This window comes from Leptosomus discolor, chromosome 1 (genome assembly GCF_034619465.1).
Source record: "Leptosomus discolor isolate bLepDis1 chromosome 1, bLepDis1.hap2, whole genome shotgun sequence".
Taxonomy (NCBI): domain Eukaryota; kingdom Metazoa; phylum Chordata; class Aves; order Leptosomiformes; family Leptosomidae; genus Leptosomus; species Leptosomus discolor.
In genome coordinates, this window is record NC_141391.1 from 12,728,269 (window position 1) to 12,755,695 (window position 27,427).

Consider the following 27,427-nt stretch of genomic DNA (forward strand, 5'->3'; position numbering starts at 1 on the left):
AGAATCATTCACCTCTCATGTTTCCACAGTTATGTCAAGGCTAAGTATCACTATTAAAAGACTCTCTGAAAGGTGCTTGGCTTTTCAGACAGACCAACTGCCTGAGGCACTCAGCCCCTCTCCAATTTCTAGCCGGGGCCTGACAAAACAGAGCCTCATCAGAGGGGACAGAGAAGTGAGGACCATTTTTGAAGAGACAACACAAACCCAACACAGTGTTCAATGTGGTGTGAGGCTGCCCTCAGGACCCCACTCCTTCCCCGTGCACAAGGTGGCAAGCAGAATCTCAGGCATAGCCAGGGCATGTCCACCCATGCATGAATGTCCCATTGGCCCCTTGGAGAGTTGGCTGCTGGGTGCACCTCGATGGGCTGTTTACCATCAATCTATAAGCTCAAAGGGAAAAAGAAGCATCAAAGACTGTTATAACTGCTCCAGAGGTCTCCTCTGGGGGTTGTGCAGGCTATGAAGGCTCAGAGCTGTGGATGCTGGGTCTATAGAGAAGATTCTCGGACTAAAGGGCAAGGTGCAGTCAGGTCAAAATGAGCAGATGCAGGTTGATAGATTCAGGCACTGTCCTGGGACACATGAATAGTGTCTCTGAGACTGACACTGGGTCTGGTTCAACTCCAGACTCTGTCAGAGGATTCCTCTGCCACAGTAAATGTGTCCTTGTCCAACAACTCCTGTAGATTGATTGTAATGGCTTTGAATGAGATCTTCCTTCTCCCTTTCCCAGAATATATAAGAATATATAAAATATACAGTAACATTCCCTTCTTTTCAAGGTTTGGCTGGCTTGCTTATTTAGATTATAAATTCTTCAGGGCAAAAGCTGTCTCTTACACTGTGTGTGTACATTACCAGAAACAGGCATGCAGCAAATGAAGCAGGCAGATGGTTCTGGAATAGTTCTGTTGGAGCATCTGGCTGATTTTCTGGATCAGCATCTCATACAAATGGTAAATTCACCCGTGAAAACTCATATTAAAGGAACATTACTAGGTCTGCTGCTGTCTTAATGACAGTCATCTGTGGCCTGGGGCAGGTCTCCACCATAAAAACACCAGCAGTAAAAATGGCTGAGTGGAGGAATAAATATTTGCCATTAAAATATTCCTTAATTTTGAACCCCTAGAGAGACAAATTACTGGGACTTGCTCTTGAGGACTTTAGGGAATTAAAATAATAGGAAGACTCCAGGAAGAGAAATGGGAGCTAGGGCTTGTTAAATTTTTTTTGTTCCTTGACTTCTTGAGGTATTCATAAATTGCCTACAAACAAGCAAAAACTTACAGGAAAGGGGTTTTCACCATGCCAGCTCCAAATGGCTGTGGAATTATATTGTTTTTCCAGGCTGCCTTTCCAAAATCTCTGCAGGAAGTTGACTCAGGGTCGACTCTGGCCTCAGATGCACACATAGCAATAGCAGAAATCCTCACTTCAACCAGGTAAGAAGCCCTTACGGATATTTCAGTTTTATTGACGAGATCACAGGTCAAGACAGACTAACTTGCTTAGTAGCAGAGAACTAGACCTGAAACATCCCCAGCCCCTTTGCTCCCACTCAGCACGGCATCTTCACAGTTCCTTATCCAGGTCTTGTCCTGTTACACCTCCTTTCCAGTTCATCTAACAAGCACAAACTCGTGCCATCTTTGGTGATGGATCCCTACTTTACCCCACCACCTCAGGCCTGTAAACTGTAATCTCAGCCACCAGCACTGTGGATCTACTCACTTGCCCTTTTCTTCTTGCAGCCACCATCATCCTCTCTTATGTACGCACCAGGTACCTTGGCTGTCCCTCTGCTTCCCTACCCTAGCCCATGTCTTCCAGGTGGGAGTGGAGTAAAATCAGAGGACTGAAGCAGCTAGCACCCTTACTGTGCCTCCTGAGTCCAACAGCATTTTTTTTCCCCATGGCCAAGACAACCCACTGGCTCACGAAGTGCCTCCTGGATCACTGCAGTCCTCAAACTAACATCTCCAGACATGCAGGTGAGTAGAAACTGATGTCCTTCAAATTCCTTCTGTAAAACTCATCTTTTCTTTGATTCTTACAGAAGCCAGATCAACACTGTCCCTTTGACACAGGTGCCATTTTTAACCCATTTATACAGTTCTTCACAGAACAACGTGTTGCCCTATCAGTGGACCTCCCAGGCACTTTCACAATGCTAATAAATAATAAATAAGACTTCCAAGAGTGCTGACATTAGCAAAGAATTCATCCAGGCAAGTGCAATGATGTTTTTTTATAGGTATCTTCATGTCTGTACCTTCAAAAAGCAGTCCAAACGAGACAACAGGGACTATCTCAGCTACTTTCCAAATGTCCAAACCCAGAAGCACTATCTCAGCTGCTTCCCAAATCCCCAAACCCAGAAGCATTTGACCTAAGTGGCTAATATTCTACCAGTCTACCAGCATAAATACTTTATGCAAAGGATTCAAGAAACCTTATGGAACTGACAATGAGCCTTTGAATTACAGTGTCCTCAGGGACTGATCCACAGTGTGATTGTCTATATATTTCATTCAGCAAACTGAGCATGAATGATATAAGGCACTACCAAGACAACTGTCCACCATGACGATACAGGAACTTATGACCTTTTCTCTCTGTTTTCGTAAGACAGCTATGACCCTGCAATTGATGGTGGTTACTGGGACGTGGTCAAGTTTTTATCCAGAATATTTAATTCAGAAGCCCTTGCACGAAGGAATGCAACCAAAATGCAGCTATCAAGAAAAGCTGTCATCCAAATATTATTTTTATAGTGAGCATTGAAAGAAAGGTCACATTGTTATTTTCTTACACTATGGAACAGTTTCTATTATTGAAGATTCCAAAAGCCTGGAATCGTTGTTATTTATGCTCTAAGCCAAATTTAAGTCCTGGTTTGTACCAATTACCACAAGCCACTCTAGGTTTTCTCTCTTCATTTCACAAATATTTGCAAAATAATTCCTTCACACTTGAAAACAGAGATGTTGCCTCACCAAAATGTTCTCTTCTTTTCTTCTTTAGTTGTAAACACAAAGGTCTAGGAAAATATTATTTTAATATGAATCATCCAAAGAAGCTACATTTTCTTTGAGAAATTTCAGAGGCTAAATTAGAGGTGTAAGTTACCGCTCAGCAGTGAACGATAACAAGAGGTTTTATATCCGCACTTTCAAAAAAATCATTCAAGCTTTTGCTCGTGGTTCTTCTTCCTCACATAGCACTGTAACAATCTGACAGTTTAACATATACTTCTTATTAAGTCCGTATGGTGCCCCTGCTTTAAAAAAAAGCTAGAAGGCCATATCCTGCTGCTTAGTATGCTGCTGTAAGTCCAGTTATGCTCTTCTGAAAGCAAATAAAATTACCCTGCGTTTACGTTGGAGAAAATGAGAGAAGAATCTGTCTCAGCATCTCTGCATAGCTGCCAGGTTAGTTGAAATACCTTCCTCGGAGATATTAAAGAGCGATGCACATATATCAGTTAAGCACTGATTTTCTGGGCATTGGAGGGTCTGGCGTAATGCAGGGGGCCTGCAAGGGGCGGGGATCACCTCAGCACCTAGAGCTCTTCTGAGCGCAAGCGCCTTGCTGGTGGCACATCCCTTGGTGCAGGGCTGCACTGTGGCCTTTCTCCAGCCAAACGCAGCCGTGCTGTGTCCCTGGGTTATGGAGCACCTGAAAGGACATTGGCCACATGCTGTAAAATACAAAGCCTTCCTGTGGGAGAGCATGGGGCAAGAGGCATCTATGGGACACTCAAGCTTGGAGCAGATACCAGGGAAGGGACTGCTCAGTATTCAGTAGGAAGGGAGACTGGTTGGATAAAAGGAGCCTGTTAAGACCTGGTGAAGAAAACGGTCTAAGGCATGCCCCAATTAGGGCAAGTAAGGGCAAAAAAAAAGGCCCAGACTGCAACTAATCACACCACATTCCTGGGTTCTTGAAGGAAAAAAAAAAAAAAAGAAAAGGAAAAAAGGAGAAGTTGATCCCATCTTCAAAGCAAATATAAAGAAACAAGGACTAACTAGTCCCTGAGCTCTGCACAGGGAAACACTGTTGTGGGTTGTAACTACATAGACAACACCGACGCTCCCAGAGCCTTAAAAATAAGGACCACTGGTTGTTCATGTAAAGTGGGTGCTGAAGCTCTCATGATCCCTTGTGTTATCCTTGCCCTCAAAGCCAAGACTAAATAGGGCATATGCCCACATGTAGCAGATAGAGAGGCCTTGATCCATTAGGGTTCCCGTTCTCATGAGCTCAGCCTTCTTTTCTTCCCTCCCTTGAGTGAATGAATTGGAATAAAAAAATTTGGAGAAAAAGTCAGCTTGAAACCTTTGAGTTTAATTTGGCTTTAGGTCAAAACCAGAAAAGGATGAATAATATTTTATTTAGTAGATACAGGCTTTTTCTTCTTTTTTTTTTAATTGTTTTTTGACTTCTTCACAGAAGACTAATGGATTTTATTGAACAAATCTTACGGTTGATCAAAAACTTTGAAAATATGTGTGGAATTTCTTAAGACTAGTTAAAAATGTCAAGTTATTTTGTTTCAAAACCATAAGTTACTTCAGAAGCATCTGTCATTGACTGGACTACATTTCTTCACAATGGAAAAGTTAGACTTCAGACTTCTACCCAGGTTCTGTGTAAGTATTGCAAATCTGATTAAACCTGTGCAGAATTTGGAGCTTCTAAGTATTCCCTAAACAAAGAAAACGTTGAATCTCTAGGAGTTTTTTCATGGCTGTGTACATGTTGCATCCTGATAGACAATGGAAAGGTGAATCTTTCCCACAACAATGGAGAATAAAACAGAGAAGCAAACAAATCCCTCATTCAGATCAACCTTCCAGGAAACCAAGATGATTTCCATCATTTTTATGACTTTTCTCTAGAGGCAAAAGACATCTAATTAGCAAATCCCACTACAAGTTTTCTCCAATTTGACAGAAAGTGAATGTGACAAGCAGAGAAATTATAAGCCTTACATTTCCAGTTAACCAGCCTGGGCTGAAAAAGCCAAGTTCAAATGTTTTTGGGGGATTTTAAAGCTTGGGGAGTAAAAATCCAGAGGGTGATCTGGTTCAGCTAAAAATGTGAATTTAGTGTTCCAGTCAGTGTTATCTGATGGCAATGCCACAGCAGTCCTTTATAAATGTGCACTCACATTTCCATCTACAAAGCATTCCAGCCAGTTTTGAGATGGCCCTAACAGTCCACAATTATAATGATTTGAGGAGTTGAATGATACTAAGCAGAATCAAACCTTGATTCTTCATGAAGAAATAGGGCATGAGTAAAATAAATATTAATCATGAAGTTAATTAGTAAATGCTGGTAATTAATCATGCATTATTGTTAATGATGTTTAGGAATCCTCAGAGGTGGCAGATGATCCCCAGGAAAGAAGACTGTGCAGCCTAAATGAGGTGATGTCCCCATTGCTAAAATCAGCGGGAGTTGATCCATGAGGTTGCTTTGACCTTTGTTGTCTTTATTGGAAGTGGTGTCTGCTTCCACTCTGATTTAATATTCAGACTGGACTTACGGGCCAAGCAGGCCCTGACCAAGAGGTTGGTGGGCTCTTGCAGCTGTGCAGGCAGGTGCTAAAGGAGTCTATAGAACTCATAAATACCACCAGGTGAACAGTTACATTCAAACCTTTCCACAACCCTGCAATTTAGGGACCAATTGTATTTCTGAGTATTGTTCCAGAAGCTACAGAATATTATACTGAATCACAGACTCACAGAATGGTAGGGGTTGGAAGGGACCTCTGGAAATTAGCTAGTCCAATCCCCCTGCTAAAGCAGGTTCACCTACAGCAGGTCACACAGGGTCACGTCCAGAAGGGTTTTGAGTATCTCCAGAAAAGGAGAATCCACAGCCTCCCTGGGCAGCCTGTTCCAGGGCTCTGTCACCCTCAGAATGACGAAGATTTTCTTCATGTTGAGGCGGAACTTCCTGTGCTCTGGTTTGTGCCCGTTGCCCCTTGTCCTGTCACTGGGCACCACTGAAAAGAGCCTGGTCCTATCCTCTTGACACCCACCCTTTAGATATTTACAAGCATTGATAAGGGCTGCTCTCAGTCTTCTCCAGGCTAAAGAGACTCAGGTCTCTCAGCCTTTCCTCATTGGAGAGATGCTCCAGTCCCCTCATCATCTTCATAGCCCTCTCCAGTCCCCTAATCATCTTCGTAGCCCTAGAGAGACCTACCTCATTTTCTAAACTTCAGTAAAACTTTGGAACAACAGCTAAGGATCTCTAAAAAAATCCAGTTATCTCTCTAGAGCAAAGAAAAACCAGCATTCTTGCTGCAAAAGCCCCATAATCTCTTTCTACAAAGCTTCTGGGCTTCTCAGTTGTGCTTTGGATCAGGTAGCCACATCCTGCAGACATAACTGTGGAAAATGGTCAGATGACAAGAAACTTTGGAAATCTACTTGCAGAAGTCTGTGACGACAGGCAAAAATCCTTCCTTGGTGTAATATCTAAAGTTTATTTAGGGCAAGTTTCCTAAGCCAAAAGATCTTGTGGCTGCACAGGTGAGAGATCCCGCTACACTCATGAAAAATCTTGCAAGTACTACTACAGCCAAGTTGCCAAGTACCATCTTGTTGGCTGGCCTCCCTGAGCAGCAGCCCAAGAGGACACAGACCAAGGAGTTAACATTGCCTCAAGCAGGTTGCTTTCAGTGTTCTTATTTTTTTATTCCTTTCCAGAATGTGACCTTGCTTTTTTTTTTTTTTTTTTTTTTTAAGAAAAATAGTAGTGTTTGCAAAAGTCTTGCCTGTCTCCCCTGTGCTGACAGATTGCTGGAAGCTTCATCATGGCTGAATGAAGGAACTGTTGAAATTCATCTGCTTGCCAGTCTCTTAAGAGAATGGGGAAATGAGCCTAAGAAGAGAGCACACAGTGGCCCAAGAAAGAGAGGAATAGCCAGCAGAGACCTCCTGCAAAACAGCAAAGCTGTGCTTGCTCCCTGCCAACGCTCATTCTCCAGCATCTTCCAACAAAGCAATGTCTCCCTACCCAAAGCTGCCCATAGGTTTCACCTAAGGGATTTTCTGTTGGAGAAAGTCATGGTTAGTTGGTCAGGGAATTTGGAAGAGTTAAAAGGAGAAAGGTGTCCATGCATACTACTATATTTACTTTACTTTTGTTTTAAAACATCAGACTGTTCACCCAAAGAGTTGGGCGAAGAAGCTTCAGTTCTGAGTGACTCATTCACAATGCTGCTTCTCTGGGACTTTATGGAAGACTTAGGCTTTCACTTTTCAGTAGTTTCTTATAGCTGTTTTTCACATTCACAAATGATCTCCACATCCATATTGCCATTCCATATCTTCAAATGTGTTGAGCCCAAGTCCACCAAACTACTCAGAGTGGCTTAAATGTCCCAAGGTCAAATACATTTCACTTGCTTTGCATCTGTTCCCAGTTTCTGGGGTACAGTGAGGTTGCATATCCGAACTTCGATTGGCAGGTCTGAAACTTGGGATCCTGGTGCACAGTGACTTGGCATAGCATAGCCCAGCTATAACAACTGATTTTGTCAGAGCACTGTCACATGATAACACAGTGGGAGCTGGCCATGTGGTATATAATTGCAGACATATCTGTGGCAACCTCCACCTTCATATCTGAGCACGTATTTTATCTACAGAATATTCCCAGAAGTGTGATGGGTGTTTCTAAAGCTCACAGATAAGTCTTAGTTTTTCTTTGCCAAACAGATAACAAATGTGCAAACAGTATTTTTGTCATGTCAGTCAAAAGATACCTAAACCAGAATTTCCTCACCCTGCCTCCCTGGAGAAAATGATGGCATAAAAATTAATGTTGTAAAATACATTATCTAAGATAACATAAGAATTCATTAAAATGTTGCCATTCAAAAGAGTCTAAATTTTTGTAAGCTAGAAAACTTAGATAGGGGTCCAAAACAAGCTTGCATCTGCCCTACTATCTCACCTTTCTGACAAGTATCTACATAATATATAGCAGTGACATACTCACTCCATTACATTAAGAAAAAAGTGTTGTGAACATGTCTGTCTTGAAATGTTTATAAATATGCATCCATGATACACCTGAATAGGTGCTAAACGTGCCACCACCAGCTCCGCAGAGGTATGTGTTGAGATAGTATTTATCTGCGACCAGTACATGTCTCCTGGAGGAATGAGGCCAGGCTGGAAAGACCATTTTACTACTCAGAACAGAATGATGCTGTAACAAATAAGTAGGAATTTGTCTTACCTGTCTATGCTGCTGAGAGACTGGATACTGCAAACCTGAGATTTGCTGGTTTTGCTGCATTTTCTGAAGCATCATTTTTTGCTGCATTGCTAGGGGTACGTTAGGTGGTCTTTGAAGAGACTGGTTTGGGAGAGGTTGAGCAGGTTGTGGCTGTGGCTGTTGTTGCTGCTGTTGCTGTGGCTGTTGCACGGGCGCTGAACTCTGTGCCTGCTGCGTGTAGTGCAGAAGGGCAGGCTTGTTTTGGGAACCCAAAACTGAAGGCATCTGCTGGTTTGTTTGCTCTGAGTTAAAGTGAAACAAAGGCTTTGTGTTGCCATGATGCTGCTCTAATGGTGGCTGAGCGCTGTTGATAAAGTTTCTGTTGAGGTCCTGAGGCTTCTGTTGCATGATTATGTCCATGGGATTGCTCTGGGGAGTGGTTGGTTTATAAACATAGTTGTTCATCCCTTTTGACTGGTTTCCATTCACCGGTACCCCAAGCATTGCTGAGCTTTGTGGGCTGAACTGCTGCTGGCGAAAAGAAGGACTTGGGATTTTCTCTTGCACGAAGGGTCCAGGGGAAGGTCCTGATGGGGATAGAGTGGACCAGTTGGCTGTCTGGTTCTGCTGCTGCTGTTGCTGCTGAATCAAGGCATGCTGCTGCCGGTTGGCTGCGATCTGTTTGAGCTGCTGTGCGTGAGACACCTCCTGCCAGTTAGGCAATGGCCGACCGGATGCAGAAGAAACTTGCGATACTTGTGTTTGACTCTGAGGCACCGAAGGGATGGGTGAAGAGGTGGACATGGCAGTGGTGGCCATAGTGAAGGCTGGACCTGTAGAAGAAGGCCTCATCTGTGGGGAGCCCACAGGAGTCTGATTCATGCCTGGTGCATATTCACTTTTTATGACCATCTTATCCATCTGCAGAGATCTCACAGGGCCCCTCTGGCTCTGCTGCCCAAGGTCAATGTTGAATGGCTCGTCTTGTTTTATCGTGGCATTTATCATATTCTCTAGCTCAAGATCACTCATTGGTGGCACTGATATGTTAGTCAGTTCATTAAATAGTTCCTGAAGGTCCAGATCCATCATTTGCTCCCACGAATCTTCCCCATATCTGTTAGGGAACATGTTCTCATGGGACGTCTGGCCATCTAAGTGTTTGCTGCAGGACATCGTTTCTCCTGGTTCTTTCTTTACCTCTTTCAAAGTCATATTAAACATGCCATTCCCACTAGCATGTGTATTGTTTGCTAGGTTGCTGGCCTTTCTTTGTGATCCTTGCCCCACAGACATAGTTCCTGACATTGACTGGCTTTGGCAATTGTTAACATGTTGTCCAGCTTGTCCCACTGAAATATTATCACCAACTCTTATCCTCTTAATGTCAAGGAAAGAGCTCTCTGAAACACCATTGGGCCTCTTGTTGTTGACAGGCGACAGATTTACCACCAACTTTCTCTTCAAGGAGCCTTGGAGCTGAAAGAAGCAGAGACAAAAAAATAATCATTAGATGACACTGAAGGAACAATCTGTATTTGCTAGAAGGATCTTGAAAGGCAATAGGCATTTAAGCATATCTTAGCACCAAAAGCTACTCTGGGCTTTCTCAGTCAATGAAACTATGCAGAACTGTAGGAAAATATGTTGTGAAACATCTCCTTGCCATCACCAACCCTGTCTTGTAGCCACCAGCATTTTTCAAGCACTGCTGCCTCCTGTTGATCACAGACTACATTTCCCCCATGTCTGTGAGTGGAGGGAGATGACCAGAGCTGTAGCTGGCAAAGCCTAGGGCGTATCTGACCCATATTTGCTCCCATCTAACTGTGCCAGACAGATCTAAAATACATTTAGATAGCAGAGACTAATGCAGTCATGAAATCTGCCCTTGTGCCTATCCAGTGCTGCAGGATTTCACTCTCATGATTTTAGCGTATGATCCAAAAGACCATTTTTGACTGCCGTAGAGTCCAAAGGTCCTAGGAGACATTTTTATGTCACACACAAGATCCAGACATCCCTATCTCACATGGGTTTATACTGGCCAGAGATGTGTATAATTAAAGATGTTAGATGTTATCTTGTTCAAAACTGAAAATGAAACCACTGGAGCCATGTCAGGTCATGTCAGCCAAGGGTCTGGCCATGATGCACTGCTGGATTATTTTCCAGAGATGTATATTAATACATTAAGCCCTAATTGTTTATGTCCTGAAACATCTGCTATAAAACACACAGTCCATGCAACACTGCTCTGACAGCTGTAACTCTATTTCCTTTTCCTTGAATATTTACACCGATGCTTTCATCTGCTAAGAAGCCCTGTGGGCCTACCGAAGGAAAAGAGGGTCACGACTCTGTCCACGTGATCTACACTCACCTGCCGTGGTTGTACACACAAATTCCCATCCTGCGCATGCAAAACAAACAAGTAGTCCCACGAGCTGAAAAGTTGGGACTTGGTGCATATGCCCTCAATTAAGGTGCAGATACCTTCAAGTAGAGTTGTTTTGGACACCGTTCACAATGGATCACTTTTAAACAAGCACAGCTGTCATATCTTTAGGTCTGTACATGAACGGTGCGCACACCAAGCGTTGAACATGCACACGTGCAGACCTCGCTCGGTCGGCACATAACGCTGTCGCTGTTTCAGCTGTGAGCAATGTCAGGAAACTCTGCAGGGAAACAGGGCACATGTGCCTTTCTGCATCTGCACAGAAGTGCACTGGCCTCAGAGGCAACAGGACAATGCCATCTGACAAATACCTGTGCGTGCCAGTGAGAAAACAGCACCCGTACAAACTGTGATACCTTGGGAGGCCATGATGGGCAGAGGGAACACTGAGAACACTAATCTTCCAGTTAAGTGAGGAAGGATGATTTATGAGATCTTCTGATCATGTTACTCCTATCATGCCGTGTCATGTACACAAGTCCATGGGCACGTAATACTCTGCTGTGACCCTCATTCCCCTCAACTTTAGGCTTATCTATAAGTAAGAGCTTTTCCCAGATAACTCCAGGTGTGAACACTTTTATTCTGGTGTGAATACCAGTGAGTTGCTTCGGAAGAACTCAACTGACAAAAACACATTTCCTCTGTATCCACCTATCTTTCCATTGCACCAGTGGGTCACTGAGTTTAGCCTTTAAAAGTAAAGCTTGTAATTTCTCCCTCTGACAACGAAAATCTCACCTCATATCTCAAGTTAAGTTTCCAGCATAGCCTTTGAATCACAGATTCATGTTTTCATTTGGTAAGGACAGACATGTTGGTGCCTAGTTGTACAAGCCTGCAGACTTCGTGCCTTCAAAAGCAACTAATTGTCATTAGCTGTTCCCTGGGTGGGGGGAGTTTTGGGTGGTCACTTGCAAAGTGCACAGACTGTCTTTGGTTAGTGTGTTCCTTCTGACACATGAGTCACTGTACTTTCCTTTGCAAAAAAAAAGGTAAGCTGCACTTCCTTTTACCATCATCTTTGCTGTTAGTATGTTTATTAGAAATCTTTCTTGTGCGCCCAAATTCATCTTCCTGGGAAATGGGAAAGTCCCCAGGTCATCAGAATACATGACTTGGCAGCATGTTTTGCTTTCAGATGTGCTGCTGACAGAAAGGCTGAACAGATAATGAATAATGTATCTTCTGCATATGTATGTGCTTTATGTGGTTAATACGCCTTTCTGAGTTAATTTTGCTTTTGCTTAACATTTTGAAGCAGAGGGAGCTGTTTAAAATGTCTTCACATTTTCAGAGCACCTGCACCAGGCTTTCTGATACAATTAAAAACACAGGTGTTGCACTGCGCTGCATGTAGGAAGTAGCTGCATCTGAACTAGCTGCTAGCAGACACGGGTGAGCTGTAAATTGGTTTGCCTGGTGACACGCACAGGTCAGCAGAAGAGCCAAGGAGAGCGCACGATCTTCAGGCACATCCCTTAACCAAGTGTTCCCTCGCTTGACATGGGTTGGAGGTCCTGGTTTCATGACATCTGCTCTGCTGAAGTGCCCACCAAAAAGGGCACTACGTGTTTCTAAAGAAGAAGTAACAAGTGCTGGCTTGTCACATCTCCCCAAAACCTTGCAAACCCTGCCCTCTGAATGCTGACAACACCTTGGTCAATAGATGTCCCCACCTCAAAGCAGAAATGAGAGCGAGCGAGGCTGCAAAGGTGCAGAGGACTCCCAGGGGACTTCACTGAGGCTGCTGGAAAGGTCCTGATATTATATCCTGCCATGAGTTTGGGATGTGGAGAGCTAGGGCATGGGAAGGATGTGAGCAGCCCACAGCGATGAAGGCCCCTCTCAGTCCTTGCACCGAGCTGTTACCAATTATGCATCAGGGCAGTTCATGGGGGACTGGTCTGTGTTTGTTCAATGAGACGAGCAGCATCCATCACAAACCTCTTTGTCTTGATATTTCATCTGAAAGCTGCCTTCTACAGGGCACTGCTGACCAAGTATTATTACTGTTTTGTTTTCAGATGGGAGTGGACGAGGTTTCAATCAGTCAAATCCTTGTAGATTTCTAATAATCATGTTTCTCAACTGCTGATTGAAAGTCAGTACTCCAGCCTTTTTTCCCCAAGCAAAGCACAGACTCTTCAGAGGGTAAAAAAAAGAGCTTGCCAGATTTCAAGCTCCATCTCTTCCAATTTGTGAGCCAGGATTGATTTGGGTCAGCAAACGTAAAGCAAAAGTTCCTATAACACACAGGCACATTCCTCAGATCAAAAGGGCTCACGATTACACATCTCAAACTGCTTGAACTGTGTAATACTGAAAGGCTCTGTGATGGGAAATGAGTGACACGACATGACAGTAAGCGGGAGAGAAGGAAGCCCTCCATGCACAGCTCCGTCCCACAGGTAGGTGGGCAGCACTGTATGAACCATCAAAGAGTACGTGCATTTCCTGGCAGCCTGTGTTATTGTAAGACCTTTTGCTGAGCAGGCTCTGGTGAGTCAGCACACACTCACACACTTACAGCAAGGGAGTGCTGGATGCACTGATTTTTCTGAAGTTAAAACTGCACGGGCGAAGCCTCTGGAAATCACGTTGCAAGATAAAGCAGTGCTGTTACTGGCCAAACTGCTCAGGGACGTTAACAGCGGAGGGCAAAACTCTAGAGATGACTTGGTCTAAACGACCCGGTATGTGACACCACGTCCTGTGCAGAGGGACAATTAATTTCTATTTAAAACTTATTCTGAGTCTTAAAAGGGATTTAAGAGAGGCAGCTTCTTCCTTAATGCTCCCTGACACCAGGCCAAATCAGCAGGAGTTCCACCGAGCTAATAATTAGGGCTCATCAAAATCTGGTATTAAAGCGTTTCTCTTTTGGCAAAAGCTTCTCTTCACCTTTCTTTTGGTTACAATTTTTTACTAAATTTAAAACTAGAAGATTTTGCTGATTTATTTTTTTTTTCTGGCTCAAAAGTTTTTCAGAAAATGGAAACAAAAACTTCTTTGGTGCAAAAGCACAGTTTGTCAATGAGAAATTTTAGAGACAGTTTTCTCCAAAATATCCATCTTTAACAACATTTTTGTCACATCCTTGATCCAATTCTGACTTTACCCATGTGCATCCAACCTGTATTCCTTTCCACAGGGACTGTCCAATATGGCAAATAAAAGAATTTCTGTGGCAGCAGGAAATGATAAGGACTCTCTGGTTTCACTTTTATCGAAAGTAACTTCTTGTGGGCTTCATGCAGCTTCTTCAGTTGGACTTCCTTTAGAATTTCCTTTTTACTTCATTTAACAATGTGTAGGAGCACAGTGCTTGACAGAAGTCCTAGGTTAACCATCCAGCAGCCTTGAGTTCCACAGCTCTCAGACAAGTAAAACACAGCCTGTCCCTCTAACTTGCCCAAGTATCTCCACAGTGCCTGCAGATCTCCACAAAAATTCATTTCCTAGTGCAACCCATCCTTGGCCTTGTACAGAGACGTTAGTAACGCATCTGAATGCCATCTCAAAATGTTTACAGCCAGATATTTAAGACTTGGCCAAAACACCAAAATGCTCCAAGCAAATGACAGAGAAAATATCACAGTGCGATAGTTTTAAGTCTCCACTAATCCTAATTAGCTGAAGGTGTAAAAGAAACACCTCCTACCCCCTTCATTCTCCCATCTCTCTTGTTTTCCTACTAAGGTTTGCAGCTTTCTTAGCTTGTGTGGTGGAACAACTGGGACGAAACTCATAATGTGCTGCTAAGTTAAACCCCAAGCTATTATTACACCTTGCTTGTGAAGCAGGCAGCACGGCAGCGTTAGCGATTCATGTGGACTAATACTTCTGGTGTTAAAAAAGCAGCTTTGGATTTTATGCTTTTAATATAGATAAATAACCAGCAGACAAATCCACTTTAAAAGGTCCGTTTTGAACTTCCTAGACTTTCTCACACTATGTGCTTACTGTATCTATGGCTGCATTGTAAACAAAATCCTTCATGTATCTGGGGAGAGGAAGGGGTAAAATGAAAAATACAGGAAATATTCAAACAACGAAAGTGACCAAAAAAGAAAAAAAAATTATTCCAAAGGAGGAACACACGCTGAATGCTGCTTCTTATTTATACTGTGAAAGCACCTTTGCATCCCAGGGCTGGAACCAGTGAGCCACCCTTGGGACTTAGGGCCTGATCCTGAATGACAGCAGCTCTCATTTTTGAAATAGTGGTTCACAGTGTTTGCTGCCAGCCTTCTGCAGTGCCATCTCCTGCAGTGTCTGGAGCTGAGCCGAGCCAGGAGGTGCCTCTCCAGGCAGGGGCTGGGGTTCACCAATGTAGAGCCTCCCTATTGCAGGCAGCTCCCTGGCATGCAGGAGGACAAGGTGCCCGTCTCCTCATTTTCTTACCCCTTCGGCCAGACACGACAGTCGTGGTGACTTGCACTGTGTCCAGCTGTGGAGCCAGGGTGCCCCTGGGCTGACACAAGGATGAGGAGGGGCCACTGCCCTGAGCTGCCACCGCCCGGGCCATCACAGGTCCTAGAGGCATGATCACACGTGCACCCTCACGGCTCATTTCTGACTACAGACACACTTTTTAGGAACAGGCAAAATGGCTCCCATTACTGCTTTTTCTACCTATCTCCTGAAATCTGGTGGCTCTGGCTGTTCCCACTCTTCCCCACAACCAGGGCATCAGGTTCACCCTGACATCTCTCTTGAAGATCTCAATAGCATGGTCTTCTTCTGAGCACCTCACCCTAGCTTTTCTGTTCTTCACTTTCTCTGCACAGCAAGAGGACATTTATTTTTAATCTTTTGTCTTCATTTGCAACTTCTATCTCATACAGCTGAGAATGCAAGCATGACAGGTGTCTTCAGAGAGATTTTAGCACTCCGAGTTCAGAAAGTCCAGTCAGCTGGATGATGCTGATCTGGGAAACAACATTAATTTTTCATGCAGGACTGAGTGATGGAGTGGAGGCCCTGGGCACACTGCACAATGGGGAGCAGCGCCGAGAGCTGGTGTGTCCTCATAGCACCGCAAAGCACCATGGCTGGGTCAAAGCGGTGCTACCAGGTTGCAAAGAACTGTGCAAGAGGAGCAGATGGTGTTTCCCACGACAGCCTGGTTTGCACAGGCTCAGCTCTAGGTGCCTCCTGCTGCCCACTCTGTGTCCACAGGAAGGAGACCAACCGCTCTCTCTGCGCAGCGAGGAGGAGGAGGTGCAGGTGCCTTCAGCCCCACACTGTCGGTGATCATGGCAGCTCGAGCCAGCACACCTCCAGTCTGCCTCACTCCTCTCCCATTTAGCTGATCAGCTCCTGAGACCACTCCGATCACAAGAAGCAGGGTTTGCTGCCATGAGATTTTTGCTCTACACATCCCAAACCTTCCCACCGCCCACCCCTGTCTTTCTGATTGCAAGATCTTTGGGAAGAGACTCATTGTCTCTACGGGGCCTCTTGCACTGGCGTCCTAGCTCTGGTTGATCCTTAGGCATAAGCACCACTGTCAATAACAATACTGACTGAGAGGTAACACAAGTTTTTCTCCGTGTTTACTGTAATAAGTGCCACTAAAACTGAATTTATAGTAACAAATAGATGTTCCTTGGCTGACAAGTATCCACTTCATTCTCATTAGCTGTGAACAAGGCTGGAATAGTAATCAGTATGTTAGAAATCCCACAATTTACCTTTGCTTATGGAAAAATTACATATCTTGCCAACTGAACATACCAACCTAAAAATGAAACCATATTATTCACAGTGTACTGCCTAGAAATATAACGTCAGGGCTTTGGTCCAAGTTGCTGAAGCACAATAATTATATTTTTAATGCAGATTTTACATCTGATGGATTATAAAATACCATGTCTAGCCACAGTCTTTTAGAAGAATAGGAACACAGAGAAACAATAGCATTTTAACTAGGTCAAGATTGCTAATCAGAATGTAGCAGTCGTTACTGTGTGCAAAACAAATAGGCATGAAAGATCTGCATTTCTTATCCTGCAAGCTGTGTATTTGTCTTCTGGAGAAATCTTTTCTGTTCTCTTTTTATTTCTTCTTTTTTTTTTTTTTTTAAGATCCTTTTCAACTATGAATAAATTAACAATCACTTTATGTGAAATCTACAGAAATTTATGTCAACACTTATTACCATGAAATGTGGAACAAAGCATAATGCAACCTGAGCTTTGGGAAATGCGACTGCTTAACTGATCCTATCCTGATGAGAAGGAAATATCAAATGCATTATAAATGTTGACAGGATGATCAGGCATGTAAAAGAGGTCATCCACCACCACCCTCCACATTGTTTACCAGTTTCATAAGTCAGCTTAAAGTATTAAAAACACATACTGTCTTGCACAGGAAGCGCCTAATCCTTAAAAATGTGGCTGCTGTTATTTGATTTGCCTTTTAGAGATCAATAGCATAGCAGATTTCACTTAAGGAAAGACTGCTGAGAGCAGTCTGGTCCTAGTTTTCTGCCCAGCATCAATTCCAAACTGGCTGTGTGAAGGGTTTGTAGCTTCATTAGAGCACATATCCATGCCCACACATGGGCTTTTATTACCTGCCTAAGCACCTATCTCCTCTGCAACACTCCATATCAAAAGCTCAATCAATGGAGGAAGACATCAGCCATCTATCCAGCCTTGGAAAACAAAGAAATATTTAGACTGTTTCTTTCTTTCTGCAAATCAGTGTGTCACACAGGACATTCACGCCAACTGTTTGGTCTTGAGATCTTCTGCAGGGTAAGTTACAGTTGACAGAAGATACAGTCATCACTTGTCAATTGGAAAAAAAGATGCCTTCAACATATTACCCAGTCATGCTTCCAGCATCTTATCAGTGAGGACAAGGAGGGCCTACTTCAGTGAGAACTGCCTTCCATCACTGCATCAACTAAGACTTTTAATAAACAACTGGAAAAATGTCTTCTTGTTAGGAGGAAGAAGTCCTGATCCTCTGTCAAAAACTTCAGTGGAGAGGTGATACTTAGGATCAAATCCAGGTCTGTGGTAAGAGGATGTCTTTAACAAGGTTGCCTCACTTGCTTGATGGCTGGGTTTGACGCATGTTAGCACCTTCCCCCTGCTTCTTCCCATTGTGCACATTCACCCCATTAAAAAGGACATAAAGCAAAAGCACTACTTAATAGCCATTTTCAAAATGTTCAGCTTAAACATGCAGTGTGAGGACAGGCCAAGTGCACCCCACCAAGAGTTTGACCTATATGAGCAGAACAGGCAAAAATTTTGAGGGTTTTGGAGACAAGCAACAAGAATGATTCAAGAGCTTTGAAGATACTCCTATGAAGAGAATGGACAATGGGAGGGACAAATAAAAAAGAAAATGATGAAAATTTATATAATAAGATTTTAACAGATTGACTGCAGATCAAGAGGGTATTTAGCAAACTTGAACTGCAGTAAATTCAATTCCAATGAAATGATAAACTTTTTCTTTCAATGTGGATAGAGTCGGAGGAACTACATGACAGATGCAGAGCTCAGCAAGATCTAAAGAGGGACTGAGCATTTGCTTGGAAATGGGAAGATGCTGACTTATGAAAGGTGACACTAAAATATTTAGAAGGGAATGTGAAATATTAAACATCAAGGTTCAAACCAGTCTATGGCTCATGGGGACTGGTTACGGTTGTCAGTGGGCAGGGGAGAAAGAGGCAAGGGGGAGGAGTGGTGGGTTTTGCAGGCCTATCAAGGTGATCACGTAACTTCCTCTGATACGTTTGTCATTGCTATTGATGAGACGGTGCAAGGGTTTAGAAAGGACACATAATTGTCCATGTTTCACAACTCCTGTATTTCCAACACTTTAGAAGTCTGGAAGAAAACTGTAAAAATGGGAGTCATTTGACCAGTATCTAAATGTTTACTACTAATCATACTGCCGAGTTTCATTTTAAGCCTGAAAACACAGACAGAATGACAGAACAAGAATTAACAGTAAAAATTGGTCTGAGACAATGAAAGATCATTAGCAGGTTACAGGAACCCCTAAAGCCTTGCTGTCTTTGACTTACACATGTTGCCATTCAGGTGATTTTTCATTATTTGATCTTTCTTTGAGTGCCGTCTTGATGATATTTTATGATAAGGCTGAAAGAATCCAAACCTGAGAAAATGGCTGGAAAGGGTAAATGGAAAGGTTTGGAAACAAGCAACCACCCAGGAAGGAATGTTCCAGAAGCTGGAAAAGGTCGTTGTGGGTAGAGGGGACCAGGAGCAGTCTGGGGTAAGAAAAAAAACCCCAGCCATTCAGGTACTGAAAATTTTACAAGATTTTCTTACAACTTCATGCTTAAAAAGAATGAGAGAAATGACAAGTGGAGTGGAGAGGATGAGTGAAAGATGTTTGTACAACTAGACAAGTCAAATGCATGGAGACGTCTCTGAAGAAAGCGAAAATAAGTTTTCTGGCTTTCCTTTTCTCTCTGAATAGCAAAAAGGATCTTTGATAGCACAGAGCATCTAGCAAAAGCTTGGCTTTTGCAAAAAGATCTGCTTTGCCAAAAGGAGATGACATTGCAATAGGGTTTATTTGTCTGTTGATACTGCACCAGCTGCCATCATCACACCGTTTAAAACGTAGCATCGAACAGTGTTACACTGGTCACTGAACAGGTAGGAAGAATATATGAAGACCAAATCTGGCACAGGGAAAGGATGAAAGAGGGAAAGAAAATGTGAGAACCCTGCCTTGTCCTGTCTGTGGGAGACAGGCTCACTGGCAGTGCCCTCAGCAACCCTCAGATGGACTGAGGAGAGGCTCAAGAGGACAGTGCCAAGGCGGGACTTGCAAACCTCCCCAGTGATGAGGTGATGCAGCTTGCTCACTGCAGCCTTTCAGCTCCTTTGTCCTGCCCCTCTGAGGCAAAGCCCTAGTGCTGAGCATATACCGTGGTTTGTGGCTTGGAGCAGCAATGCCAGTGACTAAGACTGTCAGCACAATCCCCTGCTGTGGATGCTCATGTCTGCAGCCATCCAGTCTCCTAAGAGCCTTTGTACTGAATGCATTTATCCCAACTACAGCTTTCTTCAAGGGGATCATTGGTCTGAGACTCATCACTGAGCCCCATGAGGCAGAGTGGGATGCTAAGCAGCTGACAAAGATGCTCCTGGTAGTTCTGGACAGGAGCCCATCCCCGCCAGCTAATGCATTAAATCTCCTGTGGTGGTAAACCATGAAGTGCCATCACAAAACTTTCAGGTATTTTTGGCCACTAGGATAGTTTTCAGTGAATGGAACAGAAGAGGATTCATTACAATTGATGCTTCCTATACACCATATTTCCTATGTGCACCATTCCCTTGAATGAATTCATGCAGATAGAAACAGCACTGAAAAATGAGCAGTTCTAGGCCTCTCAAAGACAACATCCATTATCAAAGTCATATTTTCCTCCACAGCAGCCTTGAGCCTGTTTCTAGAGCCAATTGTGATCATTGGCTTTGAAAATTCAACACGAGAAAAATTCCCTGTTTGGCAATGACTGAGTGGAATAGCATCTCCTTCCTGACACAACATAATGTGACAAGGGGACACACTCCTGCAAAACTCGACACAGGTACCACAACCATCACAAGAAACAGCGGGTTTTTTTGGGTATGCAGTGAAAAAGTCTCAGCCAAGGACTCTAAGGATCCCTCAACTACAGCTGAGCTTTGTTGTATCAATGCTGCATCACTGTTGTAGCCTACATGTCGACAATGCACCAGGTGTGGCCAGAAACAGAACTGTTCACCTGCTCTGCTGACTTGGAAAAGGGAGTCCAGGTACCTAGAGTAAGTCCCCACCAAGAGTCATGCAGTGGAAACCCTCTGCAGTCGTGTAGCTCTATAGCTGGCTCTCTTAAATTCCATCTCTGCAGACCACTAACATAGTAGAAAAAGTTCGTTTGCTACTTGACCATGTACCATGCTATTCACAGAAAGAAAATAAAAGTATTGTGGCAAGGGTCTTAGTGGAGAGTTCCTTAGAAGACCTTCAGGCACAGCTGTGAAGGGACCTCTAGATATCATGTGGTCCAGGCCCTGCTGAAAGCAGAGCTACCTTCAAAGTTACATCAGACTGTTCAGGACATCGTCCAGGCAAGTGCTGAACACATCCAAGGATGAAGACCCCGCAACCTCTCTGGGCCCCATTCCAGCTCCACTTTTTTTCCTTACATCTAGTTAGCAGCTTGTGTTCCTTGCCTCTCATCTTTTTGTTGCTCACTACTAAGACAGATCTGGTATGTAACTGGCAATCTTTAAATGTAGAATGAATGGAGAAAATGTATGAATTTGACTTGTCTCCAAGTCAATGATATATATGATGAGGGAGGAGGAGGAGATGAAAGCCATAAATGACAATGCACTTGAGAGATGTCAGTCTTTGTTTCTATGCAGATTCCTTCAGGGAAAGCATCAGATCAGTAGCTTTTAAGTGACATAAACAATCAAAAGGTTGACCAAGCAACCTGATTCTGCATCAGTTGAATCCAAGTTGTTAAATGATGTTTTTCCTTAAGCCCAATCTAAGGTCTCTTTAGAGACCCAAGTCTTTAAATTGACTTTGCTGGACTTTGTTTCCTCTCTTTGATTATAAGGTTCCATGACAAGGACTTTATCTCTCTATATTTTTCCAAAAAATACTCTACATGCATTTAGACACTGTCAAACACATTAATAGCGAGCCCTGTTTTCCAGCTAAATTCCAAAAGACACCAATGCACATTCAGCGCCTCTGAAAAGCAGACATCTATTTAGGTGTCAAAATATGGATCCCAATATACTTTAGCAAACACTAGACTGGATAAAAAATAATTTTCCATTTTGATAACTAATGTGAAACCTTTCACCTTTACAGCACCAGTTAATAGTGACTAGAAATCATTACAGTCAAAGGGCTGCACAGCAAACTGCTATATATGAAACTGTGGAGGTAGCAGACTGGTTCCTAGTGGACAAATGACTGCACCTTTTGGTGCTAATTAGTTCCTTTCACCCTTTATATGCTCCTCTTTCTTTCATAAGCCTTAGCTAGGATGCTTTGGGTCAAATGTGCTCAGAGGGCACTCGCCAACTTTCCACTCTCAGAAAGAGCAACCGAAACCCCAGGGTTATCAAAGCACTTCAGTGAAACTTTGCTTGCATATTACTTAGACTAGTCTTGCTTTGGTAGATACACATTTATTCTCATTTATGTTGTGGGAATACGGATTTTATAGCCTATTAAAATATCTGTAAAAATTCAAAGAGATCTCTAGGAAAAAAGTCTTACTTTGTTTGCATATAGACTTCTGTCTATGGTGGTCTGTCCTTAGGAGAAGCCTTTGGAGAGACAGGCCATGAAGTCTTTTGCTTGAGACATGGACCAAATCTGAACAGTCTCCAGGGCAGTTGCTGCTCTGGCAGGCATGGATGAGTTAAGTCTTTACGTCCTCAATCAGGCACCTTTTACAGGCACCTCAAAAACAGAGGTGGGAAAGTGGTTTGCCACGTTCTCCAAGTGGAATTCAAATTTCAGTGACCCCATATATGCTGATACTTGTCTGCAAACATGTCCTTCTCTCTGAATCTGTACTGAAGCCCGATGCAACAGTGAGACAAATTTTCTGTTGTGTAAACAGATGCAGCTACACTGACCTGTATCACTGTTTTGTTAAGAACCAGCCCTGGAGCCTGAAAACTGGATTATGAACCAGCGTTTACTGGAAGTGCAGATTGCAGCAGGAACTTTTGTTGGATGTCTATTGCAACAGACTCCTTGCTTCTTTTTAAAGAGCCTCTAGTGTTGCAGGCTTTTACTAAGGGGACACAATGGAGCTGGCAGGAAAGCAACAGCTCTTCACCATCTCAGAAGAGCAAAAAAACCCCAGCAGTCCTTAAGGATACAGCACTGCTAGGTAACTGGGACAATGAATTAACAAGGGCTGACTTTTCCCTCCCTCTGTTTTCAAGGATAGTAAGTAACAAAATCTGGCAGGCAGGCTGAAAAGCCCCTGCTCGGAGGAGAGAGACAAAGAGGCAGGGCTGAAATTCATCGTGTCAGTTTAAAAAGGCAGAGTTTTGCATTTACACAATATGCCCATTCTTGTTCTCCTTGACTCATGGAAAAATATTGAACATCGGACAAGAATGTAGGAATGTGTCTGGTGTCTGATCTCCACAAAAATCTAAACGCCGTTTGCATTCATGTAAGAAATAAAAAGTGGCTGTCCAGGCTCCCTTGATGTGTTAAGAAAATAACAGTAGTGATAGCAATATCGTTATAATAACAGCAGCAATATAATTTTTAAAACTGGCTGTGTAACTAGTACAAATAAAGCATGAACCCAGGCGCTCCTAGCCCTTAATCCCAAACACAGCTCAGCAGAGCTTTCTAAACCATTTGCCTCTCACAAGCAAAGGCTTCTCTCCACCAACTGCATCTAAAGCCACTGTTTGTTTTCCAGGATAGCAGAGGTTAAAACTTTTTATTGCTTTTTTTGACTTCAGATGCCATAATAGTTGCAGTGCCTATATTACCATCTATGGCAGACAGTCTTTGTGCCTGCCAACTGTCAGGCAGCCTATTCATCTCCAGTTGCCTTTTGCCTACTTTCTGCAGCAGCAGAATTTCTCTCCACTCGCTTTCATGTGCTGGAGTCCTGTTCCTGCCGCTGTTTCTGCTGCTTGTTTTTAAACACAGCCTGGCTTCAAGCCTGGGGGGCATGGGAGACCACAGCCCCGAAGAACCTGTGGCTCCTATGTCACGTGCAACTTACCAGCCAGCCAGCTATAGCCCTGGGTCTGGGCAACATCACATTACTGGTAGTGTGTGACTGGGGGTTGCTGTATAAACCCGGTTGTTGACTGGAGGAAGAGCCAAGCAATGGGGTCACCATGGCCTGCACTGATGATCCCCTAAAACACCCTCCTCCTGCTTGTCCAAGGGCAGAGCTTGGAACCTGGCTACTCATTCTCTGCCTAAAACCTCCTCTTCTTTCCCCAGTTCTTCTCATCCATCCAAGGCATGTGATCTGTGTGGTACACATCATGTTTGGCCACTCCTGACCCAGATGTTCCTGGAAACCCCCTCAAGTACCTGCCAGGATCTTTAGACACCAGCATATCTCTAAAACATCCAATACTGTGGTATTTTACCATTTTACCAAAGCCTGCTTAGCACATAGAACTGTGCAGGAAGATAGGATAGGCAGGTCCCCAGGCCATAAAGTCCAGACCCTACAATCACAGCCCTATGCTATACCATCCTTTGCCCAAACAAATCATGATCCCATTTAAGAAAGCCCCTGAAATCAAGAGAGGCAATGCTAGTATCTGCTGGTTGCCTCTTTTTGCTCCTCAGTACATTAGTGATCTGAAAAGCTGCAGACTTGCATATTTTCTGACCCACAGCATGAGCTAGTGACTCATAGGAGGTGCAGGGAGGATGAACAGCTCTGCCAGACCTTGTGACAGGGGTAAAACAGATCGCTCAGTTGCATTGAGGCTTGTCAAATCAGTGTGTTTATTTTAATTTTTCCTAGGGATGACCCAGCCTGTGGACTCCTTACCTAGGCTGTGAGAAGCCTTTGGAAATTTCACTTAAAATCCTAATCCGAAAGGATCAGTCTCATAGTTCACAATTACCAAACCCCGAGTCATGGGTTGCTCTTTCTGCCATTAGTGCTTTATGAAATTGCCTACAGAAAAGAAACAGCACCTTAAAAAAACCTCTCTCACACACCCCAGCCAGGAAGCCCACAGCCAGAGGCATTTGCCTACCTCCTTGCTCCCTGCGGAGCCCAGGTCTAGAGCTCCTGAAGTCAACAGAAAGACTGTTGTAGACATCAGTGTGTCTTGGAGCAGGCCCCAGCTACCCAAGAGAAGAGATGGGCTTTGCAGCCCATCCAGATGGTTAACAGCTTTAACATAAAACCACTGCCTTATTAAATCTACAGTAAATTAAATGAACACTTAAGACACTCAACAGAAAGTGCTATTGACTGTGGTAATTAAATCGAAATACCCAATTAACCACACCAGAATACGAAATGAATATATGATGGGGCACCACTCTGTAGTGTCTGAGCCAATCAGATGTTGTCTATACTTTAATTTGGGCTGAAATAATTTTTAAAGGGAGTTTATAATTATTTAGAGATGTGTTTATATAGCACATGCATATATATGTCTATATGTGTGTGTGTGTATATATATATACAGACACATATTATACTATCATATTTAAGTCTTCTGTCTGGGCTTTTAGTCTTACATTGGCAGAGCTATATTTTTAATTCCAGGTCAGCCACCATCTTCCAAGATAAACTCACACATTATTAAAACATCTAAATCAGAAGGATTACAAATGTCCCACAGTGGACTTTTTTTTTCTTTATTAAGAACATTTACACGAAGGTGTCTGCAGTTTCAACGCCATTTCAGACTGAGGCCAAAGTGAGTGCCTGGCAAAAAAAAAAAAAAAAAAAAAAAAAAAAAGAAAAAACAGAAAAAAAAGAAAGAGCCTTTTCTCTCTCTTTTTAGCCTGTGCTGTCAGGTCTCTGCCTGCTGCTCTAACCACAGCCACCCCAAAGCAAAAGTTTACCTTTAATTAAGACATCTCAGCATTAGGATTCTTAGGCTCTGAAGCTCCCTCACTTTCCTCCCTCTTCTTTTTTCAATCAGGAGAGGAAAGTTTACCTCACCTACAAAGGTACACTTTGCCCAAATGTTGATAGATGGCAGTGATAAATCCCTGGAGGTGTTCAAAAGATGTATAGATGTGGTGCTTAGGGACATGATTTAGTGGTGGGCTTGGTAGTGTTAGGTTAATGGTTGGACTTGATGATCTTAAAGGTCTTTTCCAACCAAAATGATTCCATGATTCTATGATTCTTCACTCCAGGCAAGTCACCTAGTGGAAGGTGCTCAGTCATCCCCAGTGACAGAGTCACCCAGAAAGGCGGTGGTTTTGGGTCAGCCTCAGCTTAGCAAAGACATGGGCATGGACACTGCACCCTGCTCTCCCAGAAATGTGCATGAGGCCCTGGCTTTGGTTTGGCCTTTGTTTGGAGGGGAATTTGCTCTCTACAAATCATGAAACTGCAGCCTTGTAATAGCAGCACTCAGAATGACAAAAGGCCAAATCGGGTTACAGTCCAATCACCCCTATTGAGTTATTTGGGCAGTGATGAGAGGAGTTATTTTTAATGACTTCACATCCCAGACTCATAGACAATAACCAGATAGTGTCTATGAACCTGCAAGCCTTAATCTTCAGCTCAGTATCCAGCAGGTCCTGAGAAAACAGATACGTGACAGGGTGGAAGACGTCTTCCAAATTTGGGGTTTTGAGTAGGGAACACATTCCTTCCATTTCCTCAGCCATCCTACTCATCCTGGCATTGCCTCCAGCATTGCCCCTGGCTTGCCCTGGGGTGGTGACCAGGTCCCATTCCTGCCGGGCGTTCCTAATGGCTTCAGTGTCTGGATGCCCAACAGACAAAGCCGAGGCAGGTGGCTCTCCTTGATGAAGCTGGACCCTGCATCCCTGTAGGACCACGTTTAGAGGGTACGAACTGCTGTCCTCCACCCAGGCTGTATTGCTGGGGAAGGCAGAGGTGACCCTACCATGGTTCTGTAGTATTTTGGAGGGGCCATACAGGTACCATTTCTGTAGGTCTTCTCTTTGCTTTGATCATGCCTCCATTTTGGCCACTTCCATATGTTTTCTGGATCAAACTGATCTCTTATTGTTCCTCTCCTCGTAAGTGGCATTGCAGCCCCTGCGGCCCTCTGCCACTGTTTATGCTGGCAGAGACCAGTGGATATTGGCAGGCAAACTTGGATGCGATTCATGCAGTGAGAGGGCAAGGAAGGAAGAAAGGGCACACTGTGGCCCTCAATGCCTTTGCTTGCCTTGCAGAGAGCATGCCCATGGATAGAGGGAAGGGAGGTCACAGGTAGGATGAGAGCTCTCCTCTCTGTTCAGGAGACTGGGCTGAGGCAGGTTTTGAATGCTTAGATCTGAAAGATACCTTAGATCTTGCTATGTAAGACCTGTTCCCTCCCTGTGGAAGATGCTCAGCTGGCCCCAGAAGCTTTCTTCTACTTATCTGACAACATTTCTGAATATATTGTGCTGCCCACCCTACCCTGTGAATGAGAGGTCATACAGCCATGTACAAGACGTGCTGGAACAGAGACACCTCAGGCTTCAAAATGCGTGGACAAGCTCGAGCAGCAGGGCAAAGCCACGCTTCTTTGGCCACCTCTCCTTTACCCTACTGCAGAGAAAGGCAGGAGAAATGAGGCCACCATGGACCAAGATGGCCCACCTTTATGCCTGTGAGATGCCCAATTAAACCAACTCCGACTGAAGTCGACAGAAAACTCGTATCAGGCCCTGAGGCCAGTCCTTGCTGCATCAGAGCCTAAAAGAAGAACCTGGCCCAGACTGCCTGGCTACTTTTCAAAACGGCTCTTAGTTATAAAGAACAAATTGTAAGTTCTCATGTAATGTCCCTGGCAGAACCCAAACTTGTAAAAGAAAAGCCTGTAAACATCATTCCCACTCAGGAACTGTGCAGTGTTATTTTCTGACCCCGATGCACTTTGACATATTGCAGAACTATGCAGGTTGAATCTCACCCTGCCAGTCCTGAATGACAAATTTCAAAAGGTTTCTCTCCTTTTCTTT

At 43.7% G+C, this 27,427-nt stretch overlaps 1 protein-coding gene across 1 annotated transcript in view; it reads right to left on the reverse strand.

Moving 5' to 3' along the window:
* Positions 1-27,427, reverse strand: part of MAML2 (mastermind like transcriptional coactivator 2) — a 215,990-nt gene that overhangs the window by 59,748 nt on the left and 128,815 nt on the right. The window contains exon 2 of the mRNA XM_086481747.1: positions 8,278-9,735. Coding sequence (XP_086337873.1) covers positions 8,278-9,735 — 1,458 coding nt within the window. The remainder of the gene's footprint in view (positions 1-8,277; positions 9,736-27,427) is intronic.